Source organism: Balaenoptera physalus (assembly GCF_965194825.1).
Source record: "Balaenoptera physalus genome assembly, chromosome: 14".
Lineage (NCBI taxonomy): Eukaryota > Metazoa > Chordata > Mammalia > Artiodactyla > Balaenopteridae > Balaenoptera > Balaenoptera physalus.
In genome coordinates, this window is record NC_138893.1 from 54,595,523 (window position 1) to 54,613,941 (window position 18,419).

The following is an 18,419-nucleotide window of genomic DNA, read 5'->3' on the forward strand; positions in this document are numbered from 1 at the left end:
AGCAAGTGAATCTGACAAGCCCAATCATGCCCCAGAGTAACATTATGAGATATTGGCTAGAGAGGACACTGCCTGCCTAGGTTTTCAACTTGAATGGCCTTGGTTTCCAACCCTGGCCCTGCCCGTTAACCGCTCTGAGCCTCTGTTTGCTCCCCTTGATGTTATGTGAGGCTTAGAAGTGGCACATGTGAAGTACCTGGCACAGTGCCCAGCACCTAGAGATACTGCCGTGGTTGATAACAAGATGAGAAAATGAAAATAGCAATAATCATATTTACTGAGATCCTTTATGAACTATAACTTATGTATCATAAAACTCACTCATTTTACATGTATAATTCAATGTTTTTTGTAAATCATTACATTTATAGAGTTTTGTAACCAGCACTAAAATCCAGTTTTAGAAACTTTCTGTGCCTACCCCAACTCCAAAAGAGCCATTATGCTCATTTGTGGTCAATGCTGTTCCCATCCTCAGCCCTGGGTAACCCTGATCTGCTTTCTGTTGTTATAGAGTTGCCTTTTCCAAACATTCATATAGATGGAGTCATATAATATGCAGTCTTTTCCATCTCACTCCTTTCACTTAGCATAACATTTTTGACCCTCAAAACTTTCAGTCCCTTTCCAGCAATATTACTTTATATTTGGCTAATTCTTTACATGTTCGAAGTTACCTTATTACCTAACCACAGTAACTCTCTGTTAGATAAAGTAGCTAGTGGCATCCCCATCTCACAGAGGGAGAAACTGAGGCATAGTGGCTCGTAAGAGGTCACACAGCCAGTTTGGTGGCAGAGAAATAACTGGAACCCTGTCTTCCTGATGCAAAACCAGAGCTTGTACTGGACTCCACCACCACAGAGGACAGCGAGCATACCCCTCCCTCTCCTCTGATTGCAGAAGTTATTTACGAGGAGGGAAGGGGAAAGGAAGACGTTGGCCGACTGTTTGCAGATATGAAGGAAAGGGAAGCTTAGTAAAGAAGCCAGGCAGTAGATATGACAACAATAACATGCCCAGGCCAAGTGAGCCCTTGGTGAAAAGAGAGGGGACCCCTGGGAGGAAATTCTGACTTAGACCTTCTTTCTGCTTCCTTATTTTTCAGACGAGGGTTTTTTTTCTCTTCCCCGAAACTTTCTATCAACATCTATGAGTAGCCAAGTGTATTTTCACAATGTCAGTCTTAAGTATTGAGAATTTGAAGAACAATATCAACTTGATACCCTTGCTAATAAAACACAGTTAGACTCATACTACTACGTATTCAGATGACATTTCAGTTTATTGTCGGAGGAAATGTTAAAAATTCCATATGTAGTCTCTTTCTCAAAATGTTTCTAAAAATCCCATCTGGGTCAGCTTACATCTAAGTAAGGGTTACATGGGAGGGGCCGTTCCTTCAACAGATGCCACTGGTGAGTGCTTATGGAAATTAGCCCTATGTAAGGACTATGTGTAGAAAGAGTAAATGGGCTCTGAGTGAGCCTGAAGGCCTCTCTCTAGTCAAGTACATGAGAATGAACTTTATGATCTCTGCGTTTAATACTTTTCGAGGACTTTTTCCCTTTTTTTGTGTTTGGAATAGGTGGTCCTGTCAGATGAGGTGGCATGGGGGTGCATGTGTCTTCTCTTGTTATAAATTCTGAGAGGGCAGAAGCCTACGTCTACTTCTTCAGCTCTTCCACAGCCCCTAACACAGTGCCTCCAAGGGCTTTACACATACCAGGTTCTCAATAATTCTTGGTAATAGATTATTACCTCAGTGTTTACTTACGTGTGCTTTATCTTGCAAACTCAAACAACACATACTGTGGGCAAGTCCAACCTATATGTACAGAGTATCCTCTTTAAATCCATTAGGAATTGTGGACTTATAAATGTAGTAAGTTCTTAATTAAAACATATATTCAGTTCAATTTAATTCAGTAGAGAGCCTTTATCTCACTGAGCAGTAATGTCCAGGCAGGCGGTATCAGCCTGAGAGGAGGCAGCTGGGACGCGCTGAGGGGAGCTGGCTTAGCTCTGGCCTCTCCCCATCCAGGCCTGCTCCCTATCCCAGCAGTGAATCTCTGCCTGTCTCTCACCTTCTTCCCTCATAACGATGCTCTGGCTTCTATCTTCAGGTAGAGGGAGGGGAAATGGGCGCGGTGGACAAGGCCCTCTGGGTCCCTTCTGTGACTTCAGAAGAGGAGATTTGGGTAATAGCTTGCTGCTTCTCTCCATTTGTCTATTTCTGCAGTGAGCAAAGGCCCTAAGAACTCAGAGATGAATGAATGCATGAGTGTTCTCCAAATGTGAGGTTAGGTGTGTGTACTGTGTAAGTGTGGTTAGGAATGAGCAGTGTCTATAGGTGTGATCAGGAGTGGTGGGTCTGTGCCCCTCTGTCTCTAGGCACTGCTGTTGTGCACATTTGTGCAGTGCATGTAGATACAAGTGTGAGCTCTTAGCTCCCTTCCATAGGAACCCTTGTGAGCTCTTATTGAGCCCACAGAATCAGGGGCTCTGAACTTGTCCCATGGGGGAAATGAGAAGGTCATTTAGCAATGTTTAGATGGAGTTCCTAATTAACATCCTAGTTCTGAGCTTATAAATTGGCATTTATAAGATGTTTCATCACCTTTGCCTATAGGTTTTCCCCCAAAACTTCAATGTAACTACTTATATATGCTTAGCTGAAAGTAAGAAAACATGTGCATGTATTTCTGAGCCTGCCAGCAAGGCCAGCTCACTGTGACCATCAGCCCTCAGTTCAGGGCTAGAGACTGACCTGTGTATATGTCTGCGCAGGTCGAAAGAGCGGGGCCTGGGACTCTAAGTCAACCTCTTCACCTGCTGCGCCATCCCCACTGCCCAGGGCTGGGTAAGTTCCTGTTGCAGAGAAGCAACTCTGTGAATTCAGTGTATGGTCTCCATCACTGCTGTGAGCAGAGCTGCCTGGAATCCACAAAGGAGTCCTGCCTGAGAATCTGGGGGCCAGAGGGGGGTGTTTTTCTGCTGTTTCCATTCAGAAGAGCATACCTGCCCAAGCTCATATGCAGGTGCACCTAACATTACAATAGGTGTGTTCCTGAAGAGTGTGGAAATGAAACCCTATTGCCCTGGTCTTCTCCACACCCATGCATGCTTCAAGTTGGACTAGTGGTGTCCCTGCTGACATCAAAAACTAGTAGTCTTTCCTCCCATAAACTTCTAGCTAAATCTTGAGCTCATTGACTTGAGTTCCACAAGACACAAGCTCCAGCACCTGAATAATTTTAAGACCCACTAGCAGGTTTCATCCCTACTTTCTACTCCTCGGTTTCTCTTCCAAGTATTTAGTGATCTGCAAACAAATGTGTACACAGAGCAGCATGCACTTGGTGTTCCATCAAAGCAACACTGCCAAGGTTCCTTTCAAAAGGGAGATGAGAGAGTCATTCTTTCTCATTGAACTTAGAAGAGCTTTGTAAGATGTTGGGTGCATGTAACATGTTAATATTACAAACAGTGACCCCATAATTTCATATTGGCTCAATAGGTTATTTTAAAAGCACATTTAAATCTGTCCAAAGCAAGCCTGCATGGTTATAGCCTTAATTCTGCCTCTGAGTAAAGCAAAGAAATTCTCCATTTCAGGGGTTTATTAAACAAAACTCTGCACACTTCTCTCTTGGCTTAGGTTTATCACTTCAGGCAAGTTACTTAGTCTCCTAATCTCTAAAATGTAATAAAAACACCCATTTAAAAAGGACAGTGTGAGGTTTAAAAAATATGTGAAGAGCCTAACCCAGTGCCAGGCGTCTTGGAGGCATTTGGGAATTGTTAGTATTCTTCCCCCAATCTTCCAGCTCTCAGCCAAAACAAAGTGAGAGATAGAGAGAAAGCCAGTATTCAAAATAAACACAGAAGAGAATTATAAAGCCTTAACAATATTAGAGTCCAATCTCTACTGAACTAAGACAAACCAGTACGTTAGGCCAGGCAAGCACCTTCAGGACCAGAGATCAGAGTGGGTTTCAAACTTGTGTTGTGTTGGTCTTGGGTTTATCTGTTTGGAATGAAATTCTAGGCAGACGTCTAGCAGAGAAGAGTCACCTGAAGCAGGGGGGACATTGGCGTGGGGAGGTGCTGGCTACAAATGTACCTGCTTGGCCACCCTCATGTCTCCACCCTCCTTCCCCAGACAGTAGCCCTGGGGTGCTGTTGGGGGAAGGGACGGCTCTACACACACACTTTGAAAACGCTGACTCTGGTCCTCATTTTACAGATGAAGAAACTAAAGCTCAGACTGGCCCTCACAGCTGAGAGAAACGGGCCTGAGGTCACAGAGTCATCAGTGGCAGAACTGGAACAAGAGCTCAGTTATCCTGATTCCCTGGCAACTGGTGCTCCTGTTTATCCCCAGTAACCCCTTTGCCATCTGTCAGCAGACCCTATCTGAGGCTAGAAGGATCATGGCTAAATCCTGCTTTCATCCCTCTCTTCCCTTCAAGGATAGTCTTCCTACACACTTGTATCACTTTCACTATTCTAGTTTAAATTTGAGAGTAAAATGATAAGGCATCAGCTCCTCTTTATCTTTGTTGTGTTTTAACAAAGCCAATCTCTTTCTATCCCCCAGGAAAAAAACAGCTACGCCACTGAAGACGGTGAGTTAATTCTGCTTTTAAATGTGCTTCATGTTTCCCGCAATGTTTATTCTTGCCCACTTATTTAAAGCTGACGATGCTTCCCGCTAAGGTGAACATAGCAATCATGTTGCTGCCCGGACAGTCCAAGAGAAACTTGGAGTCCTCACTTGGGTAGGGAAGATGCTGCATGGGAGGGTCACATCCTCCCTGAACCCGGTGTCTTCACTGAATGTGAACGGCCCATCAGTGGTCAGGGTCCCTGCGTCCCAAGACCTTTGTCTTCCCCTGTGTCTGCTTCCCACCCGCTGGCCTGGGAACTAATGACTGACAACTGCATATCTGGCACAAAGGCCTGAGTACACTCAACTTCTGGGCAGAACGTGGGGAACCTGGGCCAGCCCACTATTCGAGGAAGCCCACCTTGACCTGGTATCTACACGGTAGCCTGAGGTTTACAGTCCCTTACAAACACCAAGACGGTGGGGCCCTGAGACCAAAGCCAGATGCCAGATTTCCACTGCATAAGCGCTACTGCCCAGCAGCTGCTGGGGGTCATGGTATCCACCAACCCTGTTGACAGAATGGGGACGCCAGGATGACACTGCTCCTTCCCTGACACACTTCAAGTCCATTGTCACTTAATGCAAAAGTGGGCCGGGGGACTGTGTGTTTTTAATTGTTGGTCTTGTGACTGAAAGAAAAGCTATGCATCAAAGAAATGTTCTCCCCCGGTATTTATTTTAATAATATTGCCTTGACTTTTATTTCCACATACCACTGTATTGAAGATCCTTGCCTTTCTTTTTTTTTTAAATAGACTCCAGTTGTCTCTCAACAGAATGCCTCAAGTGTTTGTGAAGGTAAGGCCTGTATTACTTTGACAGATGCGCATGTCCTCTGAAAGTTATTTTGATTAAGGATTTGTGTACAAATGTATTTCTAAATGTCTTTAATTATTCATAAGGCAACTGTAAACATAAAACTCAATCTTCTAAACAGAACAGTCTTGACTTTGCCATGAGTAGTGAGTAGCAAAGCTGATCAGGACCTGAGCTTGCCAGGCTGCACCTTTGGGGCAGGCCACAGTCTACATGTCCAAAACCTGCCTGTTTGTAGACAGATACGACTTGCCAGAAACAGTGCCACAGCGTTACATAGGTGTGAAGACTTATTTAGAGCCAGTCATGTATCTTAGAATTAATGGCTAAGTTAAGGTAATGAATTTTTAAAAACCTGTTTGTTCAAACAAGTTCTTGTGCTAAGTTTTCAAAATAATGTTTCCTGAGTTCAAACATCTATCTTAGTACATCTTCAAATGCTTCCCTTCCTTTGTTTTATCATAACCTAAAACCCTTATGTATACTTTTTATTAGAACTTTCCCATTTAAAAAAAAATATTTGTATTTGAAAAATCCTGGGGAAAAAAAAACAGAAAGAAGAAGAATCATCCATCATCTCAACACTTAAAACACTATATAGAAATTAAAATCCTGCACCCGTCTAATTCCAATCTTGAAGGTACCCAATGTTAAAAGCTCACCATTTCCTGAGTTAATGTGGGCACACCTGGTCTCACAATGGACGGTAGACATTTTCTGAATGTGCATTACAACTCACCTGTCTGCTTTGACTGCTCTGTTGAGATTTTACATCATTTCCCACATCTTTCTCCCAGGCTGTTCCTGAGGTACCGCTCCCTTCCTGTGTCTTGCTTTCTTCTGCCTTTCCTGATGCTTTTGCCTTGCTGCCCTTCCATTCCTTACAGTCTTCCATGCCTGTTGAGCAGGGAGCTTGGAGTGATAATGGAGTGTTAGGGTGAGCCTCTGTAGGAAGTAAGTACAACCCTGTGCAAATTTCATGGCTTCAGAAGCTTCTGAAAACCATCAGAGAACAGGCTCTTGGCGTGTCCCACGCGGCTCAGGTGTCCTCATTCCCAAAGGGCTCCCAGTGCAGGAGCGTGGTCTCTCATTTCAAGAGTAGAGGCAATGGCCATCCAAACCCAAAGCGGGTGAGTGGCCTCTTCTGACCTAGGAAGGAAGTCTCCTGGAGGACGGGGGCAAAAGCAGGGGTGGTCAAAGCTCATCAGGCTGTGGGGAACCAAAGTGTTCATTGTTTCTCCTGAAATTACCATGTTGTAAAGTCATGAACAAATGTCTCACGTGGCAGCTCGAAGTAACTTGCCACAAACTTGAAACACAATCTTCAGAGATTCAAACTTCTGAATTTCTCTGCACCTCAAGAAACCCTGAAGTCTATCATCATTTATTTGAATCTTTGAGTTCTTACTGCTTTTATTTTGGGTTCCTGTAATGGGAGATCAGTAGTTCTCAAACTTTCTTCCATGCAGGAGACAGACCTTTGGACATACCCAGATTTTAACACACCCTAGACGAAATTCGAGGGAGAATAAAGCATTACAATAATTTATAATCACTTTTATTAGTGGTTCAGCAATAAATGTTCTTCAACATAAACTTCTTAGATTTCAGGTTATGCACATTTCCCTGTGAACTAATTATAACTCCACCCCTTCCTCTCTCACTCAGGAAAAGATAGTGAAATGCAAGTGAGATTTAACATTATTATAGGGATAACCTTGAATTTGCTCAATTAATTTTTCAAAACAGTAGATCATTCGCAAACGCTGATATTTTCCCTCTTATCAGTAAGAAATTACTTATACCACATCTTATGACTAATGAAGACACACCAGGGTCTTGTAACACCTATGTGGAGGCCACATAGAAATCAGGGGTGGCTAAAGCTTGCCCATCTTCTGGCTTTTACTTGTAATCACACACCTAAAGGTCCAGATTCCACAGGTTCAGTCCCCATGTATTTGTACATTGCCAAGAGGTGAATGCAGAGGTGGTAGGGTGTGCTTGTAACACTGCTGAGTAGGAGTCCTGGTCTTAATAGCTCAGACACACCACCACACTGACAGGTGCACAAAGGGATGACATCCTGGTGAAAGACATGCTCATGGGAAGACATGTGACCAAATCTGGTTCCTCTCAGTTGATGTTTCTGGGTTTGGGCATGGGGACAGACATTTCACCCTAATCCTACTATGATAATTTTCTTAATGCAGAAAAACCTATACCTGCTGAACGCCACCGAGGGTCTAGTCACAGACAAGAAAATATGCAGTCACAAGTTTTTCCTCCTCCTGCCCAGAAGTAAGAATTCTTTCCTTTAAAAATAAGTTTCCTTGGGACTTCCCTGGCAGTCCAGTGGTTAGGACTCCACGCTTCCATTACAGGGGCCACGGGTTCAATCCCTGGTTGGGGAACTAAGAGCCCACATGCCGCGCGGTGCGGCCAAAAAAATTAAAGTTTCCTTAACACCTGCATTGTTATACTGCACAGAAACACTGGCTTGTTGTGATTGGTAAAGATTTAATATTTCATTGCTTTGCAATTAAATTTTAAAAGGTGTTAAGTAGGTAACAACTTTAAAAAAAACTGCTTAGAATTACAGAGACTGAACTAATATTTGGGTTAATTATTGGACTTAACTAAAAAATAACACTAGTCAAGTCTCCTCTTTTTATAAAATTAAAGGGAACAATTCTACTTATCTTGAAGGTTTTGGTGCCTCTCCTATCTTTAGATATGTTTTATTGGCCATTCCTGTTGATCCTTTGTGATGCACCTGTTCTGAGTATCTTCAGTGCAAGCAAAAAGTCAAACTTATTCATCTTGTGCTTTGCCCTTTAATTAATCTGAAATTCTTCCTTTCAGACCAATTCATCAAAAACCCATACCTCTGCCAAGTAAGTAAAATGAAGGCACGAAGAACAATATCAGGTATCGGCTAAGGCTGGCTCTTCACGTCTGAGCCACCTGGGGGTCCAGTGCAACACTGCCTCTTCCAGCTGGAGTATCTTAGTATCCTCTCTAGCTTGTTTCCTCATCTGTAAAACGGGGCCAAGAATATTTATTTCATGGAGCTGCTCTGAAAAGTAAATAGATTTGAGATCATTTTTACTTTTTTCTTTTTTAGTTTTGATTGAATATTTTACTGGTCATACTGGTCATCTTTTATTTATTTAAATTTTTTTCACAACAACAATACAACTATTTTCAAAATAAGATGATTAAGTAAAACAACATATTGTGCTTGGTACATAGAAGGTCTTCAATAAATGATAGCTATTTAAATTGAACCTAAAATACATTTTAATGTTCATAAAATGTATCTACAGAGGGTGCCCTGAAAAGAAGATCTGGCAAATATCTGGATAATTTTCCCTAGGCTAATAATACAATACCCTAAAAATATATGAAGTCAGACTCACAGAACACAACTGCCCAAACCTTGATTTACTTTCTACTCAATGTAGGAAGAAAATGAAAACACAAAATAAAACCCTACTGTACATGGATAATTTGGAAAATATTCCAAAATAATCGATTCAATAAATTTAAATAAAGAGAATAATTATTATATACAAAAAGTATGTGTGTTTATATAAACATAAATCTGTTTCTTAGGTTTTAATTGGATTTTTGATTCATCTTAAATAAAAGAAACTTAAAATAAACTTTTCTAAAATTCTGAACACAAAGTGAAATGGTATAGCTATAGAAATTTTATTGTTTTTTTTTACTACGTAAAGCTTTATTATACCCTTTATTGTTTTTCAACCCAAGTCATTCTTTCCATTGACAAATACTTATTGACTGTCTGCTATGTGCCAGGCACTATTTTAGACACAGAGGATACAGCAGTGAATAAAACAGAGTCCCTTCCTTTATGGAGCTTCTTTTCTGCTAGAGGAGAAATAAACAACTAGATAAGCCATACAATATCAGGCAAATGTTAAACTGATATAAAGAAAAATAAAGCATGGTGGCAGGGGGTGGGCATAGAGAGGAATGGAGACAGTGAGGGCTGCTGTGGTCAGGGAAGACCTCACCTATAAAATGGGGTCTGATAACTCCTCCCATAAAGGGCGGACGTGAAGGCAAAATGAGCTAAGATGTGGGAAACAGGACAGGGCTGGCACATATTCAGGGATCAGAAAATGTCAGCCTTGAACTCCCCCAACTGCCCAAACTGCGGAAACCACCAACCTCCTTGTACTATGTACTTTAGGAGAGCGTGACCACCCACCCTCTTTTGCTGCACCCACCCGGGAATACTGTCCCCACCTGTCAGAACACAGCCTTCCTTCATACTCAGCCCTGCTGGGCCTGCCAAGCCCTCATTGCTCCCTCCTGTTAACAATGGTGGCTGTCACCTTTGAACGTCCAGGGCACTTTTATCTGAAGCACTTGGTTCATCTAAGCCTGTTTCTCTTGCAGACTTCCCCTCCTAAGAAAGGACAACTCTAGTTGCTCTGGTCAAAAACCTTAGAGTCACCCATGACTCCTCACTTGCTTTCTTTCTTTTTTTTTTTTTATAAATGTATTTATTTATTTTTGGCTGCATTGGGTCTTCATTGCTGTGCGTGGGCTTTCTCTAGTTGTGGCGAGCGGGGGCTACTCTTCATTGCGGTGCACGGGCTTCTCAGTGCGGTGGCTTCTCTTGTTGCAGAGCATAGGCTCTAGGCGCGCAGGCTTCAGTAGTTGTGGCAAGCGGGCTCAGTAGTTGTGGCTCATGGGCTTAGTTGCTCTGCGGCATGTGGGATCTTCCCGGACCAGGGCTTGAACCCGTGTCCCCTGCATTGGCAGGCAGATTCTTAACCATTGCGCCACCGGGGAAGTCCCCTCACTTGCTTTCTTCACACACCTTCCAGCTGTTCCTTCAAAATACATTTGCAATCCAGTCACTCTCGCTAATTCTGCTGACGCCATCTGTTCCAAGCCACCATCACCTCCTGCCTGGGCTTGCAAGACTCAACGGGCCTCCTTTCTCTGCTCTTGCCCCCTTCTATCTATTTCCAGCCCTGGAGTCAGAGTGACCTTGTTAAAAGATAGGCAAATCACACTATTCTGTTCAAAACCCTCCAAAAGCTTCCCACACCATGCTTGTTAAAGCTCAAGTCATGCTAAGTGTCCACTGGGTCCCACAAACCTGGTCCCTTCACCACCTCCTGTATGACTTCATCCCTTATTCTTCACCCCTTTTCTCACTGCAGTCCAGGCACAGTGGCCCCCTCTCTATTCCTCAAACATGCCAGGCCCTTGCATTCACTGTTCCCTACACCTGCAACAATTTTTCCTCAGATATCCACATGCCTCCTCCCTCTCCACCTACAGATCTTACCCAAGTGTCACCTCACTGAGGCTCTCCCTGACCAGCCTATTTAAACATACTACTTATCCGAAGCTATCCCCCACCCACTTCCCTGCCTATTTTTCTTCGTAGCACTTATGACTTTGTAATATTGTATATATTTACTTATGTCTTTATTGTCTATCTCACTCCATTAAAATTTAAGCTCCAAGAGGGAGGGGCATTTTGCTATTTTGTTGACTGCTGTATATTCCTAAAGCTTTGATCCATGGCAGGTACACAATAAAGAATGAATGAGTGAGTGGATGAATGAATGAATGAATACAGCTAAGTATTTTCTCCATTTCATGTGTCTCCATGTCTCCACATTTAGACGGTAAACTCCTTGAGGGAGTTTATGCCTTAGGGCAGAAATTCTCAATCATTTTGACCTCAGGACCATTATAACACTCTTAAAATCATTGCAGACCCAAAGAACTATGGTTTATGTGTTTCTTTCTAATGATACTTAATGTATTAGTTAGAAGACATTTAAAACATTTATGAATCCATTTTTAAAATATTAAACTCATTACATGTTAACAACATATTTTTATGAAAAAAATATATTTTCCAAACAAAAAAAATTTAGGGGGAGGAGTGGCATTGTTTTACATTTTTAAAATCTCTTTAATGCCTGGAATAACAGAGGCAGCTGAATTCTCATATCTGCGTCTACATTCAATCTGTTACAGTATGTTTTACTGGTCGAAGTATATGAGGAAAATTGGGCTTCACAGAGATATGTATTTGGAAAAAACCTCGCAGACGCCCTGAAAGAATCTTGGGGATTCCCAGGGTCCGCAGACCTCACTTCGAGAAGCACAACTCTTAAGGATTTTTTGGTGTGTGTGATTTTTCAGTATGTGTGTTCCTTGCAGCTCCCAGCACAGTGTTGAGGTATAGGCAGAGTAACTGCTCAAGATATAATGGGATCCATTGATTTTTCAAATCCCTTTCAGGATTTCCAGAAGGGGGAAGCCCAACTGTGGATGGCCCATTACCCAGCTTTTCATCTAATTCCAATTTGTCAGAACAGGTATGAAATGAACTCGTTATCAGTAAACTGCAGGAAAGGGCATGACTTCTTATAAGAGAGACTTTGGAGTGAAGCTTGGGAACAGATTCTATTTTAAGTGAGCCTGTGAGTTGTCATTTGCTGATGGGTACAGAATACATTTTTTTCCCAACTGTTAAGACTTTGCTCCATTTATTCTAATTTGTATTCTGGATGCCATAAATAACAATTGGTGTTTCTTCAAAACTAGCAAAGAAGTGTGTTGTTTTTATTGTTCTTCCTCTCACATAGATTCTATTTAAACTATGTAATTTTTTCAGAATAGATCTGTGGAGGCATATGATATTAAAACACATAAAATAGCATAGTTTAAAAAAAGACAGAGAAAGGAGTCGGTGTGCCCTTGGGCAAGTCTCTAAGCTTTCTCAAATGTAAAATAGGGATGATAGCATGTATTTGTCTTGCCTTCAAAGTTGTTACAAGAATCAAATAAGATATTTGTAAAAACACTTGGGAAATTATAAAATGCTCCACAAAGCAACAATAAGATCATAATAGAAAGGGAGATGACAACTTATTTAGGAGAAGGGATTAAATGGTTCAGGAATCTAGCAGGATTAGGTCTTAAGTTCAAATACTAAGTCTACCCCCTACAGCCAAATTGGGGAAAAGTCAATTATATAATCCTTGTGGTTGATCAAAAGAAGCATAAAACTCATTTTCAGATTACTGGCCCAAATGTAGTTAGGCCTTTCTGGTAATGCAAAATGGGACTTTGTTTCTAGTGCACAGAAGGTTCAGTGTCATTGAAGGGCCATCTCTTGCTTAATAATGCCCTCTCACTCACAGGAAGCAGACGTTCACTGTAAACCATGGTACGCTGGTGCCTGCGATCGAAAGTCGGCCGAAGAGGCATTATACAGATCAAACAAGGTCTGACCATTTTAAAATCTCATGTTGTGCCCTCAGCCTATATCGGCACAGTTGTCATCCCGATAATATGCTAATTAAGTAATTGCAACAATTATGGATGCAGGAATCTTTTTTCTTTACTTACTCAAGAGGAACTGCCATCCCCTCCTCTCTTTGAAGCACCTCCCTCTTTCTTTGTTCCTCCATCTTATTGCTGCTTGTCCTTTCATCTATACGTGGATGCATAGGCTCCACTGCTCTCCAAGTAGTGAAAGAGAAGAAAGCTCTGGAGGGGATCTCTGTAAGGCTTGGTGCTACATGAGATCCATCCAGGAGTGAGATGTAACAGACTATTTTGGATCAATGCTTGGGATAAAAGATTGGGATCAAGATGGCAAAAAGTACTGGGAAGTACATTTTTGGAGAGTCCAAGCCCAGTCATATAGGAACACTAGAACACTCTGGACAATCCAAGATTAAAGTGCCACTTTTCTTTTTCTTTCTCTTTTCTCCGCCCACTTGCACCTTGCCTTGTCAGAATATACTGGTTTATTTTTGGCTGCACTGGGTCTTTGTTTGCTGTGTGCGGGCTTTCTTCTCTAGTTGTGGCTAGCAGGGGCTACTCTTCGTGTGGTGCACGGGCTTCTCATTGCGGTGGCTTCTCTTGTTGCAGAGCACAGGCCCTAGAGTGCAAGGGCTTCCGTAATTGTGGCACGTGGGCTCAGTAGTTGTGGCTCATGGGCTCTAGAGCACAGGTTCAGTAGCTGTGGTGCACAGGGTTAGTTGCTCTGCGGCATGTGGGATCTTCTCGGACCAGGGATAGAGTCCCTTGTCCCCTGCATTGGCAGGCAGATTCTTAACCACTGCGCCACTAGGGAAGTCCAGAATATACTGTTTTCTGCCACCGTTGTTTAGTCCTAGCTCTACAATGAAATATATTAAATGCTTTCCATCAGTCCTGTTGCTTCCTCAGTTATCTCTTTTTGTTTGGTGAAGCTCACCTGTAGTAGATTCTCAGGAAGGACTGTGCTTACGTTATTCCCTGAGTTCTTGCACATTCGAAACTGTTTTTCATAGCCTGATACCCGGAGGAAATCTTGGCTGGATGTAAAATCCTCGGCTTGAGCTTTTAAAAGTGTTGCTTCACTGGATTGCCTTGATGCTTCTGAGAACTCTGATGCTAATGTCACTTTCTTGCCCTTATATGTAATTTGATATTTTAATCTGATGGCTCTGCAGATTTTTTTCTTTTTAAAGTCTAATAGTTTTACCAGATTATGTCTCTGAGTAGATTTCCAGGTCAATGTTTTCAGGTAGATGGAAACCCTTTCAATATGTAGACTTAAGTTTTCTCTTATTTCCAAAACATTTTCTTAAATTACAGTCTTAAAGAGTAGTTCTGTTTCATTATTTTGTTTTTTTTCAAGGACTCACATTACATTTATTTTAGACCTTTCTTTGGGGAGGTCTTCCTTTCAATCCAACCACTCTGACGTTATTGTACTTTTTTTTTTTAACCTCTCTCTCTCTCTTTTTTTTTTCTTTCTTTCTTGGTTGTTTCCATGCCTTCCTTCAGTCATTTATTAAATCTTCATTTAAGGCTATTGTCCCTTGGGCATCTTGTAATTTCTTCTTCATTTCTGATACAGGTTTGTCTTTCTTTTCAACTTCTTTCCCAGGGTTTTTTTGTTTTTGTTTTTAAATTTTATTTATTTATTTATTTATTTTTGGCTGCGTTGGGTCTTCGTTGCTGCACGTGGGCTTTCTCTAGTTGCAGCGAGTGGGGGCTACTCTTTGTTGTGGTGTGCGGGCTTCTCATTGCAGTGGCTTCTCTTGTTGTGGAGCACAGGCCCTAGGTGCGTGGGCTTCAGTAGTTGTGGGCTCAGTAGTTGTGGCTTGCGGGCTCTAGAGCACAGGCTCAGTAGTTGTGGCGCGTGGGCTTAGTTGCTCCGTGGCATGTGGGATCTTCCTGGACCAGGGCTTGAACCCATGTCCCCTGCATTGGCAGGCAGATTCTTAACCACTGCGCCACCAGGTAAGCGCTCTTTCCCAGGTTTGATAAACTCTTATTGCATTCCTTCTTCCTGTTTTTGTCTACTTTTGTTCATAATTTTTGAATTTATGATTGCAGAATATTTTACAAGATATTTAATTAAATTTGGAATGTTGTGTTACAATTTGTTTTCTGCTTCAACATAAATTTTTGGAGAGAGAATTTTTATCAGCTGAAATGCTTTGATTCCCAATATCTGCTTTCTTCTTATAGCACTTTTGAATGGAATTTGTTTGATATATTTTTTTATTCATAGGCAACTTGTGAACATGGTTCCTAGTTCAAGAGTGCCCTTTAGGTTTGATCTTAATGTGTCCCTTCACACATTTCCAAAGCCTATAAACATAAGATCTTATTTAGTGCCTCAAAAAGCTAGCATTTACCTCTTTCAGAATTTTCTATAAGTATATATTTTACTGAAGTATTTTCTTGCAAAATAATAAAACAAGCTCTAATTGGTAATAAAAATCATATACCTAAATAATTAACTTTTGAATACAATATAGGTATTTTTCATAAACTGATTTTTAACCTATGGAAACACAAGTAACACTAATCATAATTATTCTTTCTTTTAATAAACAGGATGGATCATTTCTTATTCGGAAGAGCTCTGGCCATGATTCCAAACAGCCATATACACTAGTTGTATTTTTTAATAAGCGAGTATATAATATCCCTGTGCGATTTATTGAAGCAACAAAACAGTATGCTTTGGGCAGAAAGAAAACTGGTGAAGAGGTCAGTAATTTCTCTTCTAATCCAACTCTATAACTATGTTTTGAGCACAATGCCATCATACTGTATTAGGTGCCAGAGATGAGGAGAAAGGATACAAGAGTACCTGGTCTAAGGCTTGCACATTGTCATAGAGTACGAGATAAAATACTATGTTTGGGCAGTATATCCTATGAGAGAACAGAAAGGAGGAAAGACTGGTATGATGTAAAAGCTATATCTTTTATCCTGTTGCTTACTGAAGTCAGTCTGACTCGGCATTTTGTTTGTTTTGTTTTTTAGATTCCACATATAAGTGAAATCATATGGTATTTGTCTTTCTCTGTCTGACTTACTTCACTTAGTGTAATACCCTCTAGGTTCACCCATATTGTCACAAATGGCACAATTTCATTCTTTTTTATGGCTGAGTAATATTCCATTGTATATATATATATCACATCATCTTTACCTATTCATCTTTTGATGGACACTTAGTTTGCTTGCATATCTTGGTTACTGTAAATAATGCTTGTATGAACATCAGGGTGTATGTATCTTTTTGAATTAGTGTTTTCATTTTCTTTGGATATGTACCCAGGAGAGGAATTGGTGGATCATATGGCAGTTCTATTTTTAATTTTTTGAGGAATCTCCATACTGTTTTCCATAGTTGTCGTACCAATGTACATTCCCACCAACAGTGCATGCGGGTTCCCTTTTCTTCACATCCTCACAAGCATGTTGTTTCTTGTCTTTTTGATAATAGCCATTCTCACAGGTGTGATGTGATATCTCATTGTGGTTCTGATTTTCATTTTCCTGATGATTAGTGATGTTGAGCATCATTTCATGTGCCTGTTGGCCATCTGCATGTCTTCTTGAGAAAAATGTCTACTCAGGTCCTCTGCCCATTTTTTAATTAGATTGCTTATTTGTTTGTTTGATACTGAGTTACATGAGTTCTTTATATATTTTGGATATTATCCCCTTATCAGACATATTATTTGCAAATATCGTCTCTCATTCAGTAGGTTGCCTTTTTCTTTTGTTGATGGTTTCCTTTGTTATGCAAAAGCTTTTTAGTTTGGTGTAGTCCCATTTGTTTATTTTTGCTTTTGTCACCCTTGCTTGAGGAGACATGTCCAAAAAAATATTGCTAAGACCAATGTCAAAGAGCATACTGCTTATGTTTTCTTCTGGGATTTTTATGGTTTCAGGTCTTACATTTAAATCTTTAATTCATTTTGAGTCTATTTCTTTGTATATAGTATAATAAAATGGTCTAAAATTTTCTGTTCATCAAAGGTCACAATCAACAGAGTAAAAAGGCAACCTATGAAATGGGAGAAAATATTTGCAAATTATGTGCCTGATAAGAGGTTAATATCCAGAATATATAAAGAACTCTTATAACTTTGTAGTATAGTTTAATGTAGTCCTATTTGTCTATTTTTTGTTTTGTTGCCTGTGCTTTTGGTGTAACATCCAAGAAATCATTGTCAAATGCAGTCTCATGAAGCTTTCTCCCTATGTTTTCTTCGAGGAGTTTTATAGTTTGGAGTTTTATTTTGCTTTTAATAAAGTCTCAGATAGTTAGAAAATGCAAAACTCTGAAAACACGAAACACTGATCAAGACCAAATGGGTTTTAAAATATAGATTGCATTATCATTTCACACCAGTTAAAACTTTAACAGAACTGTCTGCTTCTCCCTACTCACAAAAACCTTCATTCTCACTGAAACCTTTATATGATAAATTTTTTAAACTATATGCTCCTCAACAGTAATCAGTGGTAGGATATGGTGGTGATCCTAGTAGGACAGAGTGACTTTGGATGGATGGTTACATTCTAAAGCCTCCCCAGGGACTTCCCTGGTGGCGCAGTGGTTGAGAATCCGCCTGCCAATGCAGGGGACATGGGTTTGAGCCCTGGTCTGGGAAGATCCCACATGCCTCAGAGCAGCTAAGCCTGTGCACCACAACTACTGAGCCTGTGCTCTAGAGCCCACGAGCCACAACTACTAAAGCCCGTGCACCTAGAGGCCGTGCTCCGCAACAAGAGAAGCCACCGCAATGAGAAGCCAGCGCACTGCAACGAAGAGTAGCCCCCGCTCGCTGCAACTAGAGAAAGCCCGTGCGCAGCAACGAAAGACCCAATGCAGCCAAATAAATAAATAAATAATAAAAAATTTAAAAAAAAAGTCTCCCCAGGGGTCCAGTACTTCTATAAGAGGCTTAAGGGTGGGTGAGGGAGCTGTCCTTTTTAGTGGTACTGAAATTCACTCAGATAAATTTTGAGCTCTCAGAGGGGCTCTGGACTTCCTTGTCCTGCTAGGAAACTCTGATAACAGTGGTTCTTCTTGGCTTAAAGAATCTTCATCCCTACCTCAGAATGAATAGATCAGAGCTTCACCCCACTCCCCAATTATCCAGCCTATGGATACCAAAATAAATACATATTATTATAATATCATCTGGAAGTACTGACAGAGTCCTTTAAAACACTTACTTAAATTATCTATAATAAAAAGATAATTTCTCCCATATACTGAACATCTGAATTGAAAAATGAAAACTTTGGTTACATGATGTCAACCATGTGGAGATGTTGAAAAGTCTGTTTGTCTGTATTTGTGTTGGGGTATTCATGGGTAGAAAAAGTAACTAGTTGATTAACTGTTTAACTTTTTTTGCAAATGTTTTGACATTATGTGGATACATATTGAGTATTTTATCGCTCTGAGATCTGTTTGCTTTTTTTTATTGACCATGGGATTTTGAGTTATCAAACAATTGTTTTTCTGTCCATGTATGAATATCTCAAATACACTGAATTAGTGTAGACCAAAAAAAAAGTGTTAAGGGAAACTGCAACTAAG

At 40.8% G+C, this 18,419-nt stretch overlaps 2 protein-coding genes across 4 annotated transcripts in view; one reads left to right on the forward strand and one right to left on the reverse strand.

The window, feature by feature from the left end:
- BLNK (B cell linker) overlaps positions 1-18,419 on the forward strand; it is an 83,651-nt gene that overhangs the window by 62,204 nt on the left and 3,028 nt on the right. For all 3 annotated transcript variants that reach the window (XM_082423789.1, XM_082423790.1, XM_082423791.1), the window contains 8 exons: positions 2,791-2,863; positions 4,604-4,631; positions 5,431-5,473; positions 7,705-7,792; positions 8,357-8,388; positions 11,798-11,874; positions 12,703-12,786; positions 15,404-15,559. In XM_082423789.1, the coding sequence (XP_082279915.1) occupies positions 2,791-2,863; positions 4,604-4,631; positions 5,431-5,473; positions 7,705-7,792; positions 8,357-8,388; positions 11,798-11,874; positions 12,703-12,786; positions 15,404-15,559 (581 nt within the window). The remainder of the gene's footprint in view (positions 1-2,790; positions 2,864-4,603; positions 4,632-5,430; positions 5,474-7,704; positions 7,793-8,356; positions 8,389-11,797; positions 11,875-12,702; positions 12,787-15,403; positions 15,560-18,419) is intronic.
- The window catches only part of ZNF518A (zinc finger protein 518A), a 50,212-nt gene continuing 37,340 nt past the window's right edge, over positions 5,548-18,419 (reverse strand). Inside the window, exons 6-7 of the transcript XR_014253088.1 lie at positions 8,380-8,529; positions 5,548-6,998 (exon numbers count right to left, since the gene is read on the reverse strand). The gene's annotated coding sequence lies outside the window, so the exon portion shown is untranslated. The remainder of the gene's footprint in view (positions 6,999-8,379; positions 8,530-18,419) is intronic.